At 47.9% G+C, this 22763-nt stretch overlaps 2 protein-coding genes across 2 annotated transcripts in view; both read left to right on the forward strand.

Moving 5' to 3' along the window:
• LOC141104996 (uncharacterized) overlaps positions 1-22763 on the forward strand; it is a 98686-nt gene that overhangs the window by 38010 nt on the left and 37913 nt on the right. The gene's annotated exons all lie outside the window — the stretch shown is intronic.
• Positions 1-22763, forward strand: part of LOC141105478 (uncharacterized) — a 57602-nt gene that overhangs the window by 31793 nt on the left and 3046 nt on the right. Inside the window, exons 7-10 of the mRNA XM_073595330.1 lie at positions 13130-13202; positions 13319-13584; positions 13659-13850; positions 13976-14117. Coding sequence (XP_073451431.1) covers positions 13130-13202; positions 13319-13584; positions 13659-13850; positions 13976-14117 — 673 coding nt within the window. The remainder of the gene's footprint in view (positions 1-13129; positions 13203-13318; positions 13585-13658; positions 13851-13975; positions 14118-22763) is intronic.

A 22763-nucleotide genomic window follows, 5' to 3' on the forward strand; every position in this document is an offset into this window, starting at 1 on the left:
GGGGCTGCATGAGTTCTGCCGGCACTGGGGGGCTACAGATCATTGAGGGAACCATGAATGCCAACATGTACTGTGACATACTGAAGCAGAGCATGATCCCCTCCCTTCAGAGACTGGGCCGCAGGGCAGTATTCCAACATAACGACCCCAAACACACCTCCAAGACCACCACTGCCTTGCTAAAGAAGCTGAGGGTAAAGGTAATGGACTGACCAAGCATGTCTCCAGACCTAAACCCTACTGATCATCTGTGGGACATCCTCAAACGGAAAGTGGAGGAGCACAAGGTCTCTAATATCCACCAGCTCCGTGATGTCATCATGGAGGAGGGGAAGAGGACTCCAGTGACAACCTGTGAAGCTCTGGTGACCTCCATGCCCAAGAGGGTTAAGGCAGTGCTGGAAAATAATGGTGGCCCACAAAATATTGACACTTTGGGCCCAATTTGGAGATTTTCACTTAGGGGTGTACTGACTTTTGTTGCCAGCGGTTTAGACATTAATGGCTGTGTGTTGAGTTATTTTGAGGGGACAGTAAATTTACACTGTTATACAAGCTGTACACTCACTACTTTACATTGTAGACAAGTGTCATTTCTTCAGTGTTGTCACATGAAAAGATAGAAGAAAAGATTTACACAAATGTGAGTGAGGGGTGTACTTACTTTTTTTGAGATACTGTACATCCAAGTAGGTTGCTTTTATATATACATATATAGGGAAGGTGTGATGTCACTGTGGGGGGGCTCTCCGTTCTCTTATGCCCCTGTAGGGAGGAGAAAGCTGACTCCCCCTCCTGAGAAGAGAGATGGTTGAGTCAGTCGGGAGGGGGGTACAGACACGGTGGCACCTCCCCTCCCCCTCCAATGATGTGTGGGATCCCCCTTCCTCCTATAATAACGTCGCTGTTCAAGGAGAAGCCGAGCACTCCTCCCTCCTCCCCCACCCAGAATCTCTGACCAACTATGGTGGAGATGAAGGGACGATGGTGGAGTGACCTCCTCCTCCCTTCCCCCCTACACTGTGTGATTAGAGGGAGGGGGGGTGTAAAATCTGGTACAGCTCTGCATGGCATCCAATCATCTTCTATCTTCAGCTTGTTGAGTGAGGCCGGTATCACATTATATGAGGTTTCACCGCATCCAATTCACGTCAGGAGATTGTGAGCGGATCTCTATGGAGATCTCTATGGAGCGGATCGCACATCTCCGGAGCGGATCGCACATCTCCGGAGCGGATCGCACATCTCCGGAGCGGATCGCACATCTCCGGAGCGGATCCGCTGTGAATTGCAGAGGAGTTCTGAGTGTCTTCTGGTCCGAATTTAGCCAAAAATTCAGACTGAAATCAGACCTGAAACAGTAAATGGAGACGCTCCGGTGTGATCCCAGCCTAAGGATTGGACAATAAATCTTGGAAGCTGATTGGTTTCTAGTCATCCCTCGGGGTTGTCCTCAATGTGTGCGTCTCCATCCATCATATGACTCCTCCCCCTTCATCACATGACTCCTCCCCCTCCATCCATCACATGACTCCTCCCCTCTCCACCCACTGACTCCTCCCCTCCATTGCTGTGTGTGCTTGATCTCCAATCACTGTGTCAAGTGCAGACCCCTCCCCTCTCCACCCACTGACTCCTCCCCTCCATTGCTGTGTGCAGGATCTCCAATCACTGTGTCAAGCGCAGACTCCTCCCCTCTCCACCCACTGACTCCTCCCCTCCATTGCTGTGTGTGCAGGATCTCCAATGACTGTGTCCAGTACAGACTCCTCCCCTCTCCACCCACTGACTCCTCCCCTCCATTGCTGTGTGTGCAGGATCTCCAATGACTGTGTCCAGTACAGACTCCTCCCCTCTCCACCCACTGACTCCTCCCCTCCATTGCTGTGTGTGCAGGATCTACTGTGTCCAGTGCTGACCCCTCCCCTCTCCACCCACTGACCCCTCCCCTCTCCACCCACTGACTCCTCCCCTCCATTGCTGTGTGTGCTTGATCTCCAATCACTGTGTCCAGTACAGACTCCTCCCCTCTCCACCCACTGACTCCTCCCCTCCATTGCTGTGTGCAGGATCTCCAATCACCGTGTCAAGCGCAGACTCCTCCCCTCTCTACCCACTGACCCCTCCCCTCCATTGCTGTGTGTGCAGGATCTCCAATCACTGTGTCCAGTACAGACTCCTCCCCTCTCCACCCACTGACTCCTCCCCTCCATTGCTGTGTGTGCAGGATCTACTGTGTCCAGTGCTGACCCCTCCCCTCTCCACCCACTGACCCCTCCCCTCTCCACCCACTGACTCCTCCCCTCCATTGCTGTGTGTGCTTGATCTCCAATCACTGTGTCCAGTACAGACTCCTCCCCTCTCCACCCACTGACTCCTCCCCTCCATTGCTGTGTGTGCAGGATCTACTGTGTCCAGTACAGACTCCTCCCCTCTCCACCCACTGACCCCTCCCCTCTCCATCCACTGACCCCTCCCCTCCATTGCTGTGTGTGCTTGATCTCCAATCACTGTGTCCAGTACAGACCCCTCCCCTCTCCACGCACTGATTCCTCCCCTCCATTGCTGTGTGTGCAGGATCTCCAATCACTGTGTCCAGTACAGACTCCTCCCCTCTCCACCCACTGACTCCTCCCCTCCATTGCTGTGTGCAGGATCTCCAATCACCGTGTCAAGCACAGACTCCTCCCCTCTCTACCCACTGACCCCTCCCCTCCATTGCTGTGTGTGCAGGATCTCCAATCACTGTGTCCAGTACAGACTCCTCCCCTCTCCACCCACTGACTCCTCCCCTCCATTGCTGTGTGTGCAGGATCTACTGTGTCCAGTGCTGACCCCTCCCCTCTCCACCCACTGACCCCTCCCCTCTCCACCCACTGACTCCTCCCCTCCATTGCTGTGTGTGCTTGATCTCCAATCACTGTGTCCAGTACAGACTCCTCCCCTCTCCACCCACTGACTCCTCCCCTCCATTGCTGTGTGTGCAGGATCTACTGTGTCCAGTACAGACTCCTCCCCTCTCCACCCACTGACCCCTCCCCTCTCCATCCACTGACCCCTCCCCTCCATTGCTGTGTGTGCTTGATCTCCAATCACTGTGTCCAGTACAGACCCCTCCCCTCTCCACGCACTGATTCCTCCCCTCCATTGCTGTGTGTTCAGGATCTCCAATCACTGTGTCCAGTACAGACTCCTCCCCTCTCCACCCACTGACCCCTCCCTTCTCCACCCACTGACCCCTCTTCTCCATTGCTGTGTGTGGTGAGGTCAGACTCCTCCTCCCTCCTATGTGGGCGGTGCAGTGAGAGACAGGGTGACATCACATGGCTATATGACATCTACACAGGAGGTGTGACATGTTTCACCCCCTGGGGGCTGTCCTATCAGATCAAACGCCTCTGTACACCATGTGATGTCATTGCCTCCTCCCCCCCTCCTCCATTTATAGAGAGACAATTACCCCGCCACCCATCCAATCACAGTTTAGCATCTCCAGCCACCCCCCACACTCACTAATACCCTACACACGCCTCCAGGTGTTTGCATTATTTCAGCACATCTGCAGACTATTAACAGCCATTTCATTTTTTTTTTATTTTTTTTTTTTAGCAGATCTCCTGCAGACTATTAGCATCTTTTTATTTTATGAATGGAGGAAGGGCCAACAAGAGAGGGATCATCACCGCTTATCTCTATACACAGGGAAATGGCTGCTAATAGTCTGCTGGAAATAAAGGAAATGGATGGTAATAGTCTGCAGGAGATCAGCTGGAAATGGATGGTAATAGTCTGCAGGAGATCAGCTGTAAATAAAGGAAATGGCTGCTAATAGTCTGCAGGAGATCTGATGGAAATAAAGGAAATGGCTGCTAATAGTCTGCAGGAGATCTGCTGTAAAAAAGATGTGTGCAGAGGTGGACTAGTATTTCCCCTCCATGGATACAAAGGAAGGATATTGGGCGCCAGTCACTTCTTATTGCAGATGGTTGGGGGAGGGGACTTTGGGGGTCCCGGTAACAGATCACTTACAGAGTCCTCAGATTTCCAGCCTCACAGGGTCAGAACCTTATGGGCTGTCCCGCTAACGTTCCCAAATTTCAGTCCCCGGGACCTTCTGAGAGACCGGCCTTCCTCCCGCCTCTCTCCAGCAGGGGGCTCCCCTGAGTCTCAGCACAGCTTCCCCCACACCAGGTTAGGACCACTTCAGGCCCAAACCCGGCTCTTGGTCCTCACAGCAGAACTCCATCCATAGACCTCAGGGGAGGAGAGTGAGCACATGGCCCAAATATTTACATATTCCCCCCCTCAGCATGCACCAGTGACATAAACCTCCTACTTGATTGGCTGCAGGAAATATTAATATTTATAACTTAGTTTTGTTGGTGAAATCTCATATTATGACCAGTGATCGCAGTGACACCTACTGGCCACACAGAGAAATCACACAAGTCAGCTTCAGCTTAGAATAACCAGGTGACAACCTACACAACCAGTCCGAGCTGACTCCAGCACCAGCAAAAAATAAACAGATGCAGTAGTCCCTGTTTGGGCAAGGGGAGGCCACACACGGTTTACATGCGTTTTGATTGTGGTTTTAGCCGCAGTCCTATAGACTTCTATTGGGTCGTGCATTTTTGCCATATTTTCTGAAAGCAAACAAAACATACAGCGTGCCAGAGTTTTGGCGCGCCTTCAGAAAATGCAGCAGGCCCCAATTCACCATCTTCTCAAGTGACATCAACAGGAGACCACCACTCCATCTAGGACCTCCAGATCTCATGCCACCATCTTCTCAAGTGACATCATAAGGAGACCACCACTCCATCTACAACCTCCAGATCTCATGCCACCATCTCCTCAAGTGACATCATAAGGAGACCACCGCTTCATCTATGACCTCCAGATCTCATGCCACCATCTTCTCAACTGACATCAACAGGAGACCACCACTCCATCTAGGACCTCCAGATCTCATGCCACCATCTTCTCAAGTGACATCATAAGGAGATCACCACTCCATCTACGACCTCCAGATCTCATACCACCATCTTCTCAAGTGACATCATAAGGAGACCACCGCTCCATCTATGACCTCCAGATCTCATGCCACCAACTTCTCAAGGGACATCACCAGGAGACTACCACTCCATCTAGGACCTCCAGATCCAATACCACCATCCTCTTAAGTGACATAACACGGAGACCACTGCTCCATCTAAGAACTCCAGATCCCATGCCACCACCTTCTCAAGTGACATCACCAGGAGACCACCACTTTATCTAGGACCTCCAGATCCAATGCCACCATCTTCTCAAGTGACATCACCAGGAGACCACTGCTCCATCTAGGATCTCCAGGTCCCATGCCACCATCTTCTCAAGTGACCTCACCAGGAGACCACCGCTCCATCTAGGATCTCCAGGTCCCATGCCACCATCTTCTCAAGTGACATCACCAGGAGATCACCACTCCATCTAGGACCTCCATATCTGATGCCACAGTCTTCTCAAGTGACATCACCAGGAGACCACCGCTCCATCTAGGACCTCCGGATCCCATGCTACCACCTTCTCAAGTGACATCACCAGGAGACCACCGCTCCATCTAGGACCTTCAGATCTCATGCCACCATCTTCTCAAGTAACATCACCAGGAGACCACCGATCCACCTAGGACCTCCAGATCCCATGCCACCACCTTCTCAAGTGTCATCACCAGGAGACCACCGCTCCATTTAGGACCTCCAAATCCAATGCCACAATCTTCTCAAGAAGACACGTGCAATTCGTTTCAGTCTAAATACAAATTCGGTCTAATTTTTGGTTATTCAGAGATTCAGATGTATCCGAATCTCCAAATGAAATAGTAACGAATAAATTTGAAAACCGTTAAAATTTGTTTTGTTTACGGTTTTCTAACTAATTCCAACTTTTCAGAACAATTAGAATTCTGTGTGAAGAAATAGCTGGTTGTTAATCAGCAGGCCGGGAAGCCAGCCGCCCACGTCCTTGACATCCATGAGTCAGATGAATGTAGAGATAAAGAATGCTGTTAAAAAAAAAAGTTAAAGAATGCCGGCAATAGAAAAATATAAGAAAACCAACATAGAGTCCACCCCCAGTCCATACCAGGCATGCTTGAATAAGGTTCTGGTATGGATTTTAAGGGGAAACCCACGCCAAAATAAAAACAGCGCGGGGTCCCCCAAAATCCATACCAGACCCTTAGTTCAGCATGCAGCCTGGCAGGTCAGAAAAGGGGGGGGGGGGGACGAGCGCCCCCCCATCCTGAACCATACCAGTCTACATGCCCTCAATATGGAGGTGTGGATGCTTTGGGGCAAGTGGGGCTCTGCACCCCCACCCCAAAGCCACTTGTCCCCGTGTTGATTTAATTTATGGCATTTTTATAATTTTTTTTTTTTTCTACTAGTAATGGAGGCAATCTGCCATTTTTATCGGGACTGCAACATTAGGGCGGACACATCAGACACTTTTGACACATTTTTGAAACCACTGACAATTATACAGCGATCGGTGCTATAAAAATGCACTGATTACTGTATAAATGTCACTGGCATGGAAGGGGTTAACACTAGGGGCCGATCAAGGGGTTAAATGTGTTCCCTACTGTGTGTTCTAACTGTGGGGGGGAGGGGACTGACTATAGGAGATGACAGATCGGTGTTCATAGCTATTAGGAACTCACAATCTGCATCTCCTCTCCTCACAGAACAGGGATTCGTGTGTTTACACACACACATGTCCCTGTTCTGCCTCTCGTGCCCGCGACCACCGGCCACAAGCATCGGCACTCCCGCAATGCAGCAGGTGTGCCTGTGTGCCTGCTATCCCGCTTAAAGGAGCCGACGTACAGCTACTGCGGTTTGCAGGATCGTGCCAACCCGCCGCAGTATGGTCGGCAAGTGGATAACAACCAGCTATTTCCCCAAACAGAATTCGAATCGGTCGATCATTTTTCGACCAATCCGAATTCTAATTGTTCTGAAAAGTTGGAATTCATTAGAAATTTAATAAATGAAACTGATTTTAATGAAAAAAAACAAAATTTTACGAAAATGAAACTAAACGAATTCCATAACGAAACGAAATTAGTAACATAACGAATCTATCCGAAATAAAACAAATGCCGTTCTGCACATGTCTATCAAGTGACATCATCAGGAGACCACCACTCCATCTAGTACCTCCAGATCCCATAGCACCCTCTTCTCAAGTGACATCAGCAGGAGACCACTGCTTCATCTAGGACCTCCAGATCCCATGCCACCATCTTCTCAAGTGACATCAGTAGGAGACCACTGCTTCATCTAGGACCTCCAGATCCCATGCCACCATCTTCTCAAGTGACATCAGTAGGAGACCACTGCTTCATCTAGGACCGCCAGATCCCATGCCACCATCTTCTCAAGTGACATCAGTAGGAGACCACTGCTTCATCTAGGACCTCCAAGTCCCATACCACCATCTTCTTAAGTGAGGTCACCAGGCCAACTTCCTCCTCCTTGTTCTTTGAACCGACTCCCTGATGTCAGTAAGGCTGTGATTGCCTGATGGGTGATATTGGACCAAGGAGGATTTGGGTGGAGGAGGACATCATTCTTGCCTAGGTGTGAAAGTAGGAAATGAGGGTCTGAATCTCACAGAAAAGCCCCACCCCTGAACATTTTTAATGTACAATTTTGGGGGGAAGAGGAAAATAGGCCAAGTGATAGGAGAGGGTGAAGGCTGACTGACCCTCTTATATCAGTGGTCAGTGTGTTGTTCCCTTATATTGGAGACTAATGAGAGGAGGACCTCTTTATATCAGTGGTCAGTGTAGTGGTCCCTTAGATTGGTGACCAGTGGGAGATGGACCCCCTTATATCAGTGGTCAGTGTAGTGGTCCCCTACATTGGTGACCAATGAGAGGAGGACCCCATTATATCAGTGGTCGGTGTAGTGGTCCCTTAGATTGGTGACTAATGGGAGAAGGACCCTCTTATATCAGTGGTCAGTGTGTTGGTCCCTCATATTGGAGACTAATGAGAGGAGGACCCCTTTATATCAGTAGTCAGTGTAGTAGCCCCTTACATTTGTGACCAATGGGAGAAGGACCCTCTTATATCAGTGGTCAGTGTAGTGTTCCCCCGCATTGGTGACCCATGGGAGAAGGATCCTCATATTAATGGTCAGTGTAGTGGTCTCTTATACTGGTGACCAATAGAAGAAGGACCCCTGATATTATTGGTCAGTCTTTGTCATGAATGGGACTGTCATGTATGGTTGAGACACTAGGGATTTTCTTTAATAGGAAACATTGGAGGACCCTAGGAATCTTCTCCACTAGGAGACACTGGGGAACACTAGGAATCCTCTCTTCTATGAAACACTGGGGGACACTAGGAATATTTTCCACTAGGAAACACTGGAGGACACTAGGAATCTTCTCTGCTAGGAAACACTGGGAGACACTAGGAATCTTCTCCAGTAGGAAACACTGGAGGACACTAGGAATCTTCTCCAGTAGGAAACACTGGAGGACACTAGGAATCCTCCCTGCTAGGAAACACTGGAGGATACTAGGAATCTTCTCCACTAGGAAACACTGGAGGACACTAGGAATCTTCTCTGCTAGGAAACACTGGGAGACACTAGGAATCTTCTCCAGTAGGAAACACTGGAGGATACTAGGGATCTTCTCTGCTAGGAAACACTGGGAGACACTAGGAATCTTCTCCACTAGGAAACACTGGAGGACACTAGGAATCTTCTTTGCTGGGAAAAACTGGAGGACACCAGGAATCTTCTCAACTAGGAATCACTGGGGGGCACTAGGAATCTTCTCTACTAGGAAACACTGGGGGACACTAGGAATCTTCTCCACCAAGAAACACTGGGGGGCACTAGGAATCTTCTCCACCATGAAACACTGGGGGGACACTAGGAATCTTCTGCACTAGGAAACACCGGGGGGACACTAAGAATTTTCTCCACTAGGAAATACTGGGGGGACACTAGGATTCTCCTCCACTAGGAAACACTGGGGGACACTAGGAATCTTCTCCACCAAGAAACACTGGGGGGCACAAGGAATCTTCTCTACTAGGAAACACGGGGGGACAATAGGAATCTTCTCCACTGGAAAAAACTGGGGACACTAAGAATTTTCCCCACTAGGAAACACTGGGGGGCACTAGGAATCTTCTCCACTAGGAAACACTGAAGGACACTAGGAATCTTCTCTGCTAGGAAACACTGGGAGAGACTAGGAATCTTTTTCAGTAGGAAACACTGGAGGATACTAGGAATCTTCTCTGCTAGGAAACACTGGGAGACACTAGGAATCTCCTCCACTAGGAAACAGTGGGGGACACTAGGAGTCTTCTCCACTATAGGAAACACCGGAGGACACTAGGAATCTTGTTTGCTGGGAAAAACTGGAGGACACTAGGAATCTTCTCTACTAGGAAACACTGGGGGACAATAGGAATCTTCTCCACTGGAAAAAACTGGGGACACTAAGAATTTTCTCCACTAGGAAACACTGGGGGGCACTAGGCATCTTCTCTACTAGGAAACACTGGGGGGACACTAGGAATCTTCTCCACCAAGAAGCACTGGGGGCACTAGGAATCTTCTCCACCAAGAAGCACTGGGGGGCACTAGGAATCTTCTCCACTAGGAAACACTGGGGGGGGGACACTAGGAATCTTCTCCACTAGGAAATACTGGGGGGAAACTAGGAATCTTCTCCACTAGGAAACACTCAGTGACATTAGAAATCTTCTCCACTAGGAAACACTGAGGGGGGGGGGGGGGGGGGCACTAGGAATCTTCTTCTCTAGAAAAAATTGGGGGACACTAATAATCATCTCGGAAATCACTGGGGGACCTGGCAGTTGGAACACTCGCTGCTGCTCAGGCTATACCTGAGGAAATAAGCAAAGCCCAACAAGATGATCTGGCTGGGCTGAGTAAAGAGTTTTCTCCATTAAGAAACACTGGGGAACACTAGGAATCTTCTCCCCTAGGAAACGCTGGGGGGCGCTAGGAATCTTCTCCACTAGGAAGCTTCTCCACTAGGAAACACTGGGAAGCTTCTCCACTAGGAAACACTGGAGGACACTAGGAATCTTCTCCACCAAGAAGCACTGGGGGGCACTAGGAATCTTCGCCACCACAAAACACTGGGGGGCACTTGGAATCTTCTCCACTAGGAAAAACTGGGGGGACACTAGGAATCTTCTCCATTAGGAAACACTGGGGGGACACTAGGAATTTTCTCCACTAGGAAATACTGGGGGGACACTAGGATTCTTTTCCACTAGGAAACACTGGGGGACACTAGGAATCTTCTCCACCAAGAAACATTGGGGTGCACAAGGAATCTTCTAAACTAGGAAACACTGGGGGGACACTAGGAATCTTCTCCACTAGGAAACACTGGGGGGACACTAGGAATCTTCTCCACTAAAAAACACTGGGGGGACACTAGGAATCTTCTCCACTAGGAAACACTGGGGGGACTCTAGGAATCTTCTCCACTAGGAAACACTGGGGGGACACTAGGAATCTTCTCCACTAAAAAACACTGGGGGTACACTAGGATTCTTCTCCACTAGGAAACACTGGGGGACACTAGGAATCTTCTCGACCAAGAAACATTGGGGTGCACAAGGAATCTTCTCCACTAGGAAACACTCGGGGGACATTAGAAATCTTCTCCACTAGGAAACACTGGGGGGGACACTAGGAATCTTCTCCACTAAAAAACACTGAGGGGACACTAGGATTCTTCTCCACTAGGAAACACTGGGGGACACTAGGAATCTTCCCCACCAAGAAACATTGGGATGCACAAGGAATCTTCTCCACTAGGAAACACTCGGGGGACATTAGAAATCTTCTCCACTAGGAAACACTGGGGGGGGGGGACACACTAGGAATCTTCTCCTGTAGGAAAAATTGGGGGACACTAATAATCATCTTGGAAATCACTGGGGGACCTTGCAGTTGGAACCTTCTAGGAAACACTAGTGCCTGCTGATCTTTAGGAATAGAGGAGACAGATCAGCGGCAATGCTACAGGTCTTTTTCTACAGTACAAGACCGTCTTCACACTACGAGACGTTTCTCAGGGTTGTCTCGGTATATCAGGTGGGATTTTGCTTGTATTCGGATAGGAAGTCGCTCAGGAAAACAGGAAGTGATGTCATCTACAGACAGGAAGTTCCGGGTGAGAGGTGAGTTGGGAAGGAATAAAGAGGAGACATTGCTGGAACTGGCAGGAGAGGAGGTAATAAGATCTTATTTTCTATTTATACCCAGTAACCCCCCGTCATGTTCCGTCCTCTTCCTCCATAGTCACTGTGACGTCTTTTATCTCCAGCAGATGATGATACACACATATATAGTGTGGAAACCTAGATTAACCCCTTCAGGGGCAGAACATTCCCCCTTTTACGGGGCCGGAACATTCTCTTCATTTTGGAGATATGTCACCTTTCCCACCAATCACCTTCTCACCTCATCCGTCTATTCTAATGGATTATACCACTTTTATTAGTAGCGGGGGGATGGGATTGGAATATGTATGTCTTCATTTTATAAGACTAATATGGGAAGCAAGAAAAACAAAATTGTCATTTGTCGTAACTGTTCAGAAAATTCATGCTTTTAGTTCGTAAAGTTCTGGTGTTGAATCCAAGCCCCACTAAGGTCAATGGGAGCCAGATGTTAAAAATCAGCTCTGTCTGAGCCTGAGAAGGTTGTCCAGATAATGCTCCCGATTTCACCTCCTTCCCTGGCACATCCCACCACTCATAACTTCCTTCAGCAAACATATAACCCAGACATTATCAGAAAAGGTCAGTTCACTGCCGAACCACAGCTCTGAAAAGTTGGGTACCTTCATTGGATCCTGGTTCCTCTATAGAGACACCTGGAATATCATTCATAGACTAAAAAAAAATACCAGGTATCCTTGACTTCTTTTGACGTGCCTTTGTTACGACCGATCATTATATGCCTTCAGCCTTAATAGTCAAGCTCATCTGTTCTTTATGTTGTTCTCTTGTTTCATTAACAATGTCTCCTACGTTTATCCAAGTTACCTGTGCCATCCAAGGGACCATCGCTGCATCCTGTACCCACAGCTAAGCCTGCATCTGCCTCCTGGCAGAGTCTTCCCAAACTCAGGCCTGTCACCAACACCACCTGGTAAATCCTGACCCCGGAACTTTGTGCCTTCCTATTACTTTGTGACCAACACCATCCAAATAATTCTTACTTTCATTTCCCCAAGCTATCCATCTACAGGGAGACCTGTATAGATCAAATGACGGCACCAATGAGGATGGAGGAGGACCGGAGTCACATGACTGAGAAGATGCTAAACCTCACCCTGGAGATCATCTACCTGCTGACCGGAGAGGTGAGGAGGATTCTGGGAGGTCACATGACATCACTCTTATCTCTATTAATAAAACACAGACCTGACCGGAGAGGTGAGGAGGATTCTGGGAGGTCACATGACAACACTCTTATCTCTATTAATAAAACACAGACCTGACCGGAGAGGTGAGGAGGATTCTGGGAGGTCACATGACATCACTCTTATCTCTATTAATAAAACACAGACCTGACCGGAGAGGTGAGGAGGATTCTGGGAGGTCACATGACATCACTCTTATCTCTATTAATAAAACACAGACCTGACCGGAGAGGTGAGGAGGATTCTGGGAGGTCACATGACATCACTCTTATCTCTATTAATAAAACACAGACCTGACCGGAGAGGTGAGGAGGATTCTGGGATTCTAACATGATATTCCTATTGGTTCCCCAATACAGAGATTTCCTCTTGTGAAGTCAGGTGATCATATGACCATCACAGTGCCTCCATGTGACTCCCTAAAACCTGAGAGACACAACATGGAGAAGATTCTAGAAGTCACCAAGAAGATGATGGAGCTGCTGACAGGAGAGGTGAGGAGGATTCTGGGAATTCTGGGACATTATCCAGTAACAGACAAGGGATGTGTCTGGATGGTGACTGTATCATTGTGTGTGTCAGGTTCCTATAAGGTGTCAGGATGTCACTGTCTATTTCTCCATGGAGGAGTGGGAGTATTTAGAAGGACACAAGGATCTCTACAAGGACGTCATGATGGACAATCAGCCGCCCCTCACATCACCGGGTAAGAGGAGACTTTATTGTAAAGGAGAGAGCAGTACGGAGGGTCCACCTAGATCCCCCATCATCTGATAAACACATAGAAACAATGTATTCAGTCAGTGTGTGTGTTTCCTACAGATGGATCCAGTAATGGGAACCCACCAGAGAGATGTCCCCGTCCTCTGTATTCCCGGGATTCCACACAGGTCGATGTTAAAGAAGAGATAAAAGAAGAGGTTGATGAGGATGGGGTGATGAAGGAGTCAGAGATTCCAATTGGACACACAGATCGGTACCAGGACACCATGGTGGAGTCATCCAGCTACAGGAACCCACCACAGAGATGTCCTCTGTATTCCCGGGAGTCCACACAGGAAGGTCACACCATCCCTCACCATCAACAGGTAGTTGAGGAACAATAATTGGTAGTTGTAATCTATACACAAGTGTGTTGGTTATAGTGAATGTCTTATTATAGATTCAGAGAGGAGATCCAGATGATAATAGTATGATAATTGTTAAAGAAGAGTATAAAGACCAGGATGAGGACTATGGTGTGATGGAGTTTCCAGAAGGACCCAAGTATCTCTATAAGGATGTCAAGAAGGAGCCACCTAATAGCAGAAAACCAACTAAAAGATGTCCTCTGTATTCCCGGGATTCCACACAGGTAGGTCACAACTATGGACACCATGATCAGGTTGGTGCGACATGGCATCTAGAATGTGAAAGTGACACATGGAGGTGATATATGGATCCTATAAGATGACATTTTCTACCTTCTTCTTGGTTTAGGGTGCAGATCTGATAAATATGAAAGTTGAGGTTAAATCAGAAGAAGAAGAGAGGTATGTGAGGGATGATCAGCAGTCTATGGAGGAAGATGGAGTAACGGGGACATTTATAGAGGAGGACACCCCTACAGAGATCAGCACAGGTGGGTCATTAACTTTAAATATATCCCCTTGTTCTGTTCTTATGTATCACCATGCCTGTGTTTCCAGGACCATCTCCATCAGGCCTCCACTCCACCAACACCATCTGGCTCCTCAACTCACAGCACCTTCCCCAGACCCACCTCGTTCCCCAACCACAACGCATCCCTACCCAGCCAATTTATTCCCTAGTCACTCCCTCCCAACCAGCTCTTCTACCTGGTAATAGCACCTTCCACCCACCTCATACCCGGTCACAATGCTTCCTTGCCATCCACATTCTTCTACACTCAGTGTCTCCACCCACCTAGGTTCCTTACTCTCCCACATGGTCCCCCTGGCTCACAGTGTGTCCAGCCTGGACCTCTTGGATTACAGTGTCTCCCTCCTACCTTTTACCTGGCTCACATCAACTCCCTCCTACCTCACCTCCTGGCTCACAGTAAATCCCCCCCACCTACCATCCTCGTTCCCATGTAACAGCACCTCCCACCCACCTCTCCTCCAGTCACAGTGTCTCTTTCTGACTGCTCCCCCCCCCCCCCCTCAGCTCACAACACCTCCCCCCTATCCACCCTCCTCTCCTGGTCTCAGTGCCCCCCTCCCATCACCTCATCCCTGGGTCACATTGCATCCTTTCCTGGCCACTTCACCCCTTCATTACAGCACCTCTCACCTACCCATGATGGCAATGGGTCACGGAATCTTCCTCCCACCTCCCCCCACAGCTCACAATGCCTGTGTACCACCTCACCCCTCCTCCTCCTCCCCAGGTCACAGCACATCCCTCCCACTGACCTTGCTTCTGGATCAGAGCATTACCCTCAAGCTTACTTTGCACCCCAAGGAAGCATTTCCATCCTACCCACCTCATACCCAGCTTCTGGTGTTGTTACCTGCAACCCAACTTGTCCCCCTGTCACAGAGTTTCCCTCCTTCCCACTTCACCACTGTGCACAGTCCCCCCCCCCCCCTCCCCACCCACCTTTTGGGTATGGAACCTTAAACTGAAAGTGATAATGAGTGGTGAGTCAATAACTCCATAATGGTGGTCTTCAACCTGCTCACTTCTAACAAAAGTCTTTTATTCTTTCTTATCCATTGAGGGACACAGAAAGTCTTAGGCTGTTTGGTTATACTGCTGCCAACAAGAGGATTGGACAATGGCCAACAAAAAAAAAATATGTTGGCAGGCCCAGGATAAATCCCTCTGCTTCCACTGGTTTGGTAGTATCCTGGGAGGATGCTGAGAAAAGTCCAACCTTTGGTACTTTCCATTTTGTTCAATGAACAGGATTCTAAAATTCATTGCTACTGAGCTGGTCCCTATATATTGTTTCTCAACTAGACTTTGGAGGCCGTACCAGGGTCCTGCTGGTCTTGGAGAATCATGGGGGGGGGGGGTAGTCTGGAATGTGACCCTCGAGCACTGGGCTCTGCATTGTGGAACTTTCCAGACCTGAGAGCACAGTGTTGGTTTACGGTGAACCCCAGGTATGACTAGGGTTGCCACCTCATCCCTTTAAACCCAAACACATATGAATTACACGGGTTCTGAGGCTAATTTAATGCAGATAAGGCACCAAGAGAGTTTAATTACCACCTTAATCAGCCACAGAAGCTGTGTAATTAATATGTGTTCGGTATTAAAGGGATGCGGTGGCAACCCTAGGTGTGACCCCCGTCTCTGAAAACTCACTTCATGAGTAGGCTAAAGGACAAGGTCAAAGAGCAACCTCGCTACTAGGACTTGTGGGCACCATACAAAATTCCCACTTCCTGCCATTTGGCTGTGGAAGGGGTTATCGCTGAAGGGTCTATTGCTGACATTATCCCATGCGTTAAGTGCTGTGCACTCAATTACACAATCTCCTTTCTGGACCCCGCTGGACCTGCAGGTTCATGGGGGTAGCCTGGAACGTGACTGTCGAGCACCAGGCTCTGCATTGTGGAGCTTTCCAGACCTGAGTGTCCTGTGTTGGTCCATAGTACAACTCCCAGGTGTGACCCCCCATCTTTGAAGACTCACTTTATGATTTGGCCATTAAGGCTGAGGACTGGGAGCTACCTTCGATAATAGGACTTGTGGGTGAGTCTCTATAGGCAGCTGTCTCAATCGATCATTTCTCAGCTGGACTTTGAAGGCCATACTGGGAACCCTGGTGGCCTTAGAGGGTCAGGGGGCTAGCCTGGAATATGACCCTTGATCACTGGGCTCTGCATTGTGAAGCTTGGCAGACCTGAGTGTCCTATGTTAGTCCATGGTGCAACCCCAGGTGTGACCCCTGTCTCTGAAGACTCATTTTATGAGTAGATCTCTATATGCACCTTTCTGGGTTGACCATTTCTCAGCTGGACTTTGGAGGCCAAACATGAGACCCTGCTGCTCTTGGAGGATCATGGAGCTAGCCTGGAATGTGACCCTGATACACTTGGCTCTGCATTGTGGAGCTTGGCAGATCTGAGTGTCCTGTGTTGGTCCATGGTGCAACCCCAGGTGTGGCCCTTTCTCTGGAGACTCACTTCGTAGGTATATGCACCTCTCTGGATCAACCATTTCTCAGCTGGACTTTGGAGGCCATACATGAGCACTGCTGGTCTTGGAAGCTCATGGGTTAGACTGGAATGTGACCCTTGAGCACCAGGCTCTGCACTGTGGACATTTTCAGACCTGAATGTCCTGTGTTAGTCCATAGTGTAACCCCAGGTGTGACCCAGCTCTGAAGACTCACTTTATGAGTAGGTTTCTACATGCAGCTATCTGGAGTGAACTTTCCTCAACTAGACTTTGGAGGCCATACTGAGGACCTTGCTGGACTTGGAAGATCATTGGTTAGTCTGGAATGTAACCCTTGAGCACCAGGCTCTGCAGTGTGGAGCTTTCCAGACCCGAGTGTCCTGTGTTAGTCAATGATGCAACCTCAGGTGTGACCCCTGTCTCTGAAGACTCACTTTGTGAGTAGGCCATTAAGGCCGAGGACCAGGAGCTATCTCACTACTAGGACTTGTGGGCACCATTTAAAATTCCCACTTTCTGCCATTTTACCGTGGAAGGGGTTATTGGCTTATGGATCCAGTGCTGACATCATCCCCTGCATTGACTGTTGTACACGCAAGTTCCACAATCTCTTTCCTGGACCCAGCTGGACTTGGGGGATCATGGGGCTAGCCTGGAATGTGACCCTTGAGCACCAGGCTCTGCACTGTGGACATTTTCAGACCTGAATGTCCTTTGTTAGTCCATGGTGTAACCCCAGGTGTGACCCGGTTTAGAAGACTCACTTTATGAGTAGGTTTCTACATGCAGCTATCTGGAGTGAACTTTTCTCAGCTAGACTTTGGAGGCCATACTGAGGACCCTGCTGGACTTGGAAGATCATGGAGCTAGCCTGGAATGTGGCCCTTGAGCACTGGGCTCTGCATTGTCGAGCTTTCCAGATCTGAGTGTCCTGCTTTGGTCCACAGTGCAACCCCAGGTGTGACCTTGGTCTCTAAAGACTCACTTTATGAGTAGGCCACTAAGGCCAAGGACCAGGAGCTACCTCACTACTAGGACTTGTGGGCACTGTTTAAAATTCCCACTTGCCATTTTACTGTGGAAGGGGTGATCGCTGAGGGATCCAGTGCTGACATCATCCCTTGGGTTGAGCGCCATGATCTCTTTCCCATCATTCAGTGTTAAGGAGGAATCATCCTGCTGCTGTTCCTGACTGCAAGTGACAAGTGGACCCTTCCTTGCTTCATCACTGCTGCCCTCTACAGTCACCTGGTCACCTCCGGCCTCCTGACCCTGTTCCTGATACCCGAGCAGCCGGGTTCCTGAGTATCTGAGGTCTAGCCTCATACTCTGTGTTGGGTTGTGTTTGCCTTACAGCACACCTGGTTCTAGACACACACGGGGGACAGTCCTGCACCGGGAAGCTCTGTACATCATCTACTGACAGTTCAGGTGCTGCCTGTAGTGTCCCCCATGAGCAGCCTGACAGTCTGGAATTTTGCCCTCTGCTTGAGTTTATGAGTCCTCCTCCGCAACGTGGGGCGTGGCCAGTTCCGCAACTACTTCCAAGAACGTTTACTTTGGCTTCTGTCTTTCTACTTCCTGCTTTCCTCTGCAGGATCCTTACCCAAGCCCCCAACATCATCTGAGCTCTTAGACACCATGGCCCTCTCCCCCCATGCTGAGTCCCTTAGGTCTTTAAAGAACAAATTGTTTACCTCACCATCCCTCCCAAATTTAAGGAGAACACTTTGACCATTACTGATACGGAAAACCCCCCTCCCCCCCTAAAACTTTGGGATCGGCCTGCAGCAGCCCCCCAGAGCTGTCCCTACTTTAGGTTTCTTTAGGACTTCCAAGACAGCCAAGACAATTCCGGTGCACTTGATGTTCCCAGTCTTCCTTCATGGAGGCTGGAAGAACCCGGAACCCTCCAAAATGTCCAACAGCTTTGTAATTGCTTGACGAGTTTCCCACCTGAACAAAGTGCTGACAGTGTCCCTGTGGAGGACGATCCTGTCATCAATCAATGGCTGGAGGATCTACCTACAACTATCTAGAAATGCAGACGGCCCTTTTATTAGTACGGATCCTCCTTTATTACATTACATGGATCAGAAACATCGGGATCAGGGACGCTGACATGTTTCACCCACTAGGGGCCCTTACTCCGGGTCCTGTAAAATACATAATGAGATGTATGATGTGGACCTGGATAATGTTCCTTACTTGCATGCAGGCAAGAAATAGATGTTAATAGACTGCAGGGAAAATACAGATTCCAATAGACTGCAGGAGATATGCAAAAATAAATAAATAATTCAAATAAAAGAAAATAGTTGCTAATAGGCTCCAGGAGATCTGCAAAAATAAATAAATAAGTAATACAATAAAAAATAAATAAATAACAAATAAAATAGTTGCTAATAGGCTGCAGGAGATCTGCAAAAATAAATAATACAATAAAAAAAGTTGCTAATAGGCTGCAGGAGATCTGCAAAAATAAATAAATAATACAATAAAAAAAAAAAAAAAGAAATAAAATAGTTGCTAATAGGCTGCAGGAGATCTGCAAAAACGAAATAAATAATACAATAAAAAAAATAAAATAGTTGCTAATAGGCTGCAGGAGATCTGCAAAAATAAAAAAATAATACAATTTAAAAAAATAGTTGATAATAGGCTACAGGAGATCTGCAAAAATAAATAAATAAATAATACAATAAAAAAAATAAATAAATAATACAATAAAAAAAGTTGCTAATAGGCTGCAGGAGATCTGCAAAAATAAATAAATAATAAAATAAAAATAAATAAAATAGTTGCTAATAGGCTGCATGAGATCTGCAAAAATAAATAAAAAAATAAATAATACAATAAAAAAATAAAGAAATAAGAAATAAAATAGTTGCTGAAAAAAATAACAACAACAAAAGGAAGTAGATGCTAATGCACTGCAGGAGATCTGCAAAAAAAACAAAACAAAACCCCAAGACAGGAGATATGCTAAAAACAGATTCTAATAGGCTGCAGGAGATCTGCTAAAAAAAAGGGGGGGAAATGGGTGCTAATAGGCTGCAGGAGATCTGCTGCATCATTCCAGGAACTATGAAATCAGGTCACTGTGCTTGTGATCTTATTCCAAAGACCTCTTCCCATTCTTTGAAGTCCTTTATTCGGGGTGCAGTAGGGCTCCCCCTGTTGGCTCCCTGGTCCATCCATGGGATTTGAATTTGGTTCTCTGAGCACCTTTGACCGTCTCGCATATATTCCCCTCTCACACGGCTGGGTTCCATCTCTGTGAGTGGAGTGTCTAAGCTGGCAGCTTCCTTCCTTCCTTCCTTCCTGTTCTTCCTTCCTCCTTGTTTTTCCTTCCCACTCATTCTACCTTTCTTCTCATTCTTCCTTCTCATGCTTCCTTCCTTCCTGTTCCTCTTTCCTACTCATTCTTTCTTCCTTCCTGTTCCTCTTTCCTTCTCATTCTTTCTTCCTTCCTGTTCTTCCTTCCTTCCTTCCTTCCTTCCTTCCTTCCTTCCTTCCTTCCTTCCTTCCTTCCTTCCTTCCTTCCTTCCTTCCTTCCTTCCTCTTTGTTCTTCCTACCTTATCATTCTTCTTGTTCTTCCTTCCTTCACGTTCCTCCTTCCTTCCTGTTCTTCTGTCCTTCTCGTTCTTCCTTCCTTCCTGTTCTTCCTTCCTTCTCACTCTTCCTTCCTTCTCATGCTTCCTTCCTTCTCATTATTCCTTCCATCACTTCCTTCCTGTTCTTCCTTCCTTCTCGTTCTTCCTTCCTTTCTGTTCTTCCTTCCTTCGAATTCTCCCTTACTGTTCTTCCTTCCTCCCTGTTCTGCCTTCATTCTCATTCTTCCTCCCTTATCATTCTCCCTTCTTGTTCTTCCTTCCTTCTCGTTCTTCCTTCCTGTTTTTCCTTCCTTCCTTCCTGTTCTTCCTTCCTTCTCGTTCTTCCTTCCCGTTTTTCCTTCCTTCCTTCCTGTTCTTCCTTCCTTCTCGTTCTTCCTTCCTTCCTTCCTCCTTGTTCTTCCTTCCTTATCATTCTTACTTCTTGTTCTTCCTTCCTTCACATTCTTCCTTCCTTCCTGTTCTTCCTTCCTTCTCATTCTCCCTTCTTGTTCTTCCTTCCTTTCTTCCTTCTTGTTTTTCCTTCCTGTTTTTTCTTCCTTCCTTCCTGTTCTTCCTTCCTTCTCGTTCTTCCTTCCTTCCTTCCTGTTCTTCCTTCCTTTTCGCTCTTCCTTCCTTCTCATTCTTCCTTCCTTCTCATTATTCCTTCCATCTCTTCCTTCCTGTTCTTCCTTCCTTCTCGTATTTCCTTCCTTCCTGAACTTCCTTCCTTCCTCCCTGTTCTGCCTTCCTTCTCATTCTTCCTCCCTTATCATTCTCCCTTCTTGTTCTTCCTTCCTGTTTTTCCTTCCTTCCTTCCTGTTCTTCCTTCCTTCCTGTTCTTCCTTCCTTCTTGTTCTTCCTTCCTTCCATCTCTTCCTTCCTTCTCATTCTTCCTTCTCGTTCTTCCTTCTCATTCTGCCTTCCTTCTCATCCTTCCTTCTGTCTCATTCTTCCTTCTTGCTCTTCCTTCCTTCTCGTTTTTCCTTCCTTCCTTCTCGTTCTTCCATCCTGTCCTTGGTAGAGCTTCACATTGCAGCCTTGTCCTTCCTTTATATACCCAACATAGACAATCATCAGGCAGACACCCTCAGCCAGCAAGGTGGTGTCGAGGCCCAGAACTTCCTCCCTACCTAAGGTACACTAGTCCTTTCACCTCAACCAGGACCTCATTCTTCTACCCATCTGTCTCAATTTTCTCAGAACGAGATCTCCCTCCATTGCCTGAATGTAGCTCTTGCTGTGATAATATACACCAATCAGCCATAACATTATAACCATTGAGGCATGGACTCCACTAGACCTCTGATGGTACGCTGTGGTATCTGGCACCAAGCCGTCCCTAGCAGATCCTTTAGGTCCTGTAAGTTGGGAGGTGGTGCCTCTATGGATCGGGCTTGTTTTACCAGCACATTCAACAGATGCTTGATTGGATTGAGATCTGTAGAATTGGGAGGCCAAGCCAACACCTCAAACTCGTTGTGTTTTTCTAACCATTCCTGGTTTCTCCACCTTCTTCCATTGCTCCGTGCTCCAGTTCTGATACTCACATGCACATTGTAGATGTGTAACTCAGCCACTGCTTCCATTAGAAATTCTGGCTCTCTTGTTTCATTCTTGATGGTCCCCGTAACAATGAACCGGCTTCTCGTTCCACCATTTCTCCATAGCTCAAACAAACCATCATTCAAGCTTATGATCTTAAAGATCAGGTGCCACATCTTCTGTCAAGGCACATTAGGACCTCAAGGCACATTAGGTCCTCATCTAAAGTCAGTTTTGGGACAAAGGTTCTTCAGTCGGCTCTTTGAGCTTCAGGTTACCACCTGGTCTTCTGTTCACATGTTCTCCAAGTCCTATTAGGTGGATGTTGAGTCCCCATATAAAGCCAGCTTTGGGCCAAAGGTCCTTCACCTGGTCTTCTGTTCAAGCGTTTTACAATTCCTATCAGGTGGATGTAGAGTCCTCATCTAAAGCCAGCTTTGGGCCAAAGGTCCTTCAGGTGGCTCTTTGAGCTGTAGTTTGCCACCTGGTCCTCTTTTTACATGTTCTCCAAGTCCTACCGGGTGGCTGTTGAGTCCTCATCTAAAGCCAGCTTTGAATTGAAGGTCCTTTAGGAGGCTCTTTGAGCTGCAGGTTGCCACCTGGTCTCCTATTTACTCGTTCTCCACGTCCTACCAGATGAATGTTGAGTCCTCATCTAAAGCCAGCTTTGGGCCAAAGGTCCTTCAGGTGGCTCTTTGAGCTGTAGTTTGCCACCTGGTCCTCTTTTTACATGTTCTCCAAGTCCTACCAGGTGGCTGTTGAGTCCTCATCTAAAGCCAGCTCTGAGTTGAAGGTCCTTCAGGAGGCACTTTGAGCTGCAGGTTGCCACCTGGTCTCCTATTTACTCGTACTCCAAGTCCTACCAGATGAATGTTGAGTCCTAAACTAAAGCCAGCTTTGGGCCGAAGGTCCTTCTGGAGGCTCTTTGAGCTGCAGGTTGCCACCTGGTCTTCTGTTTATATATTCTCCAAGTCCTATCAGGTGAATGTTG

The sequence above is a fragment of the Aquarana catesbeiana genome, linkage group LG08 (assembly GCF_042186555.1).
Source record: "Aquarana catesbeiana isolate 2022-GZ linkage group LG08, ASM4218655v1, whole genome shotgun sequence".
Taxonomy (NCBI): Eukaryota; Metazoa; Chordata; class Amphibia; order Anura; family Ranidae; genus Aquarana; species Aquarana catesbeiana.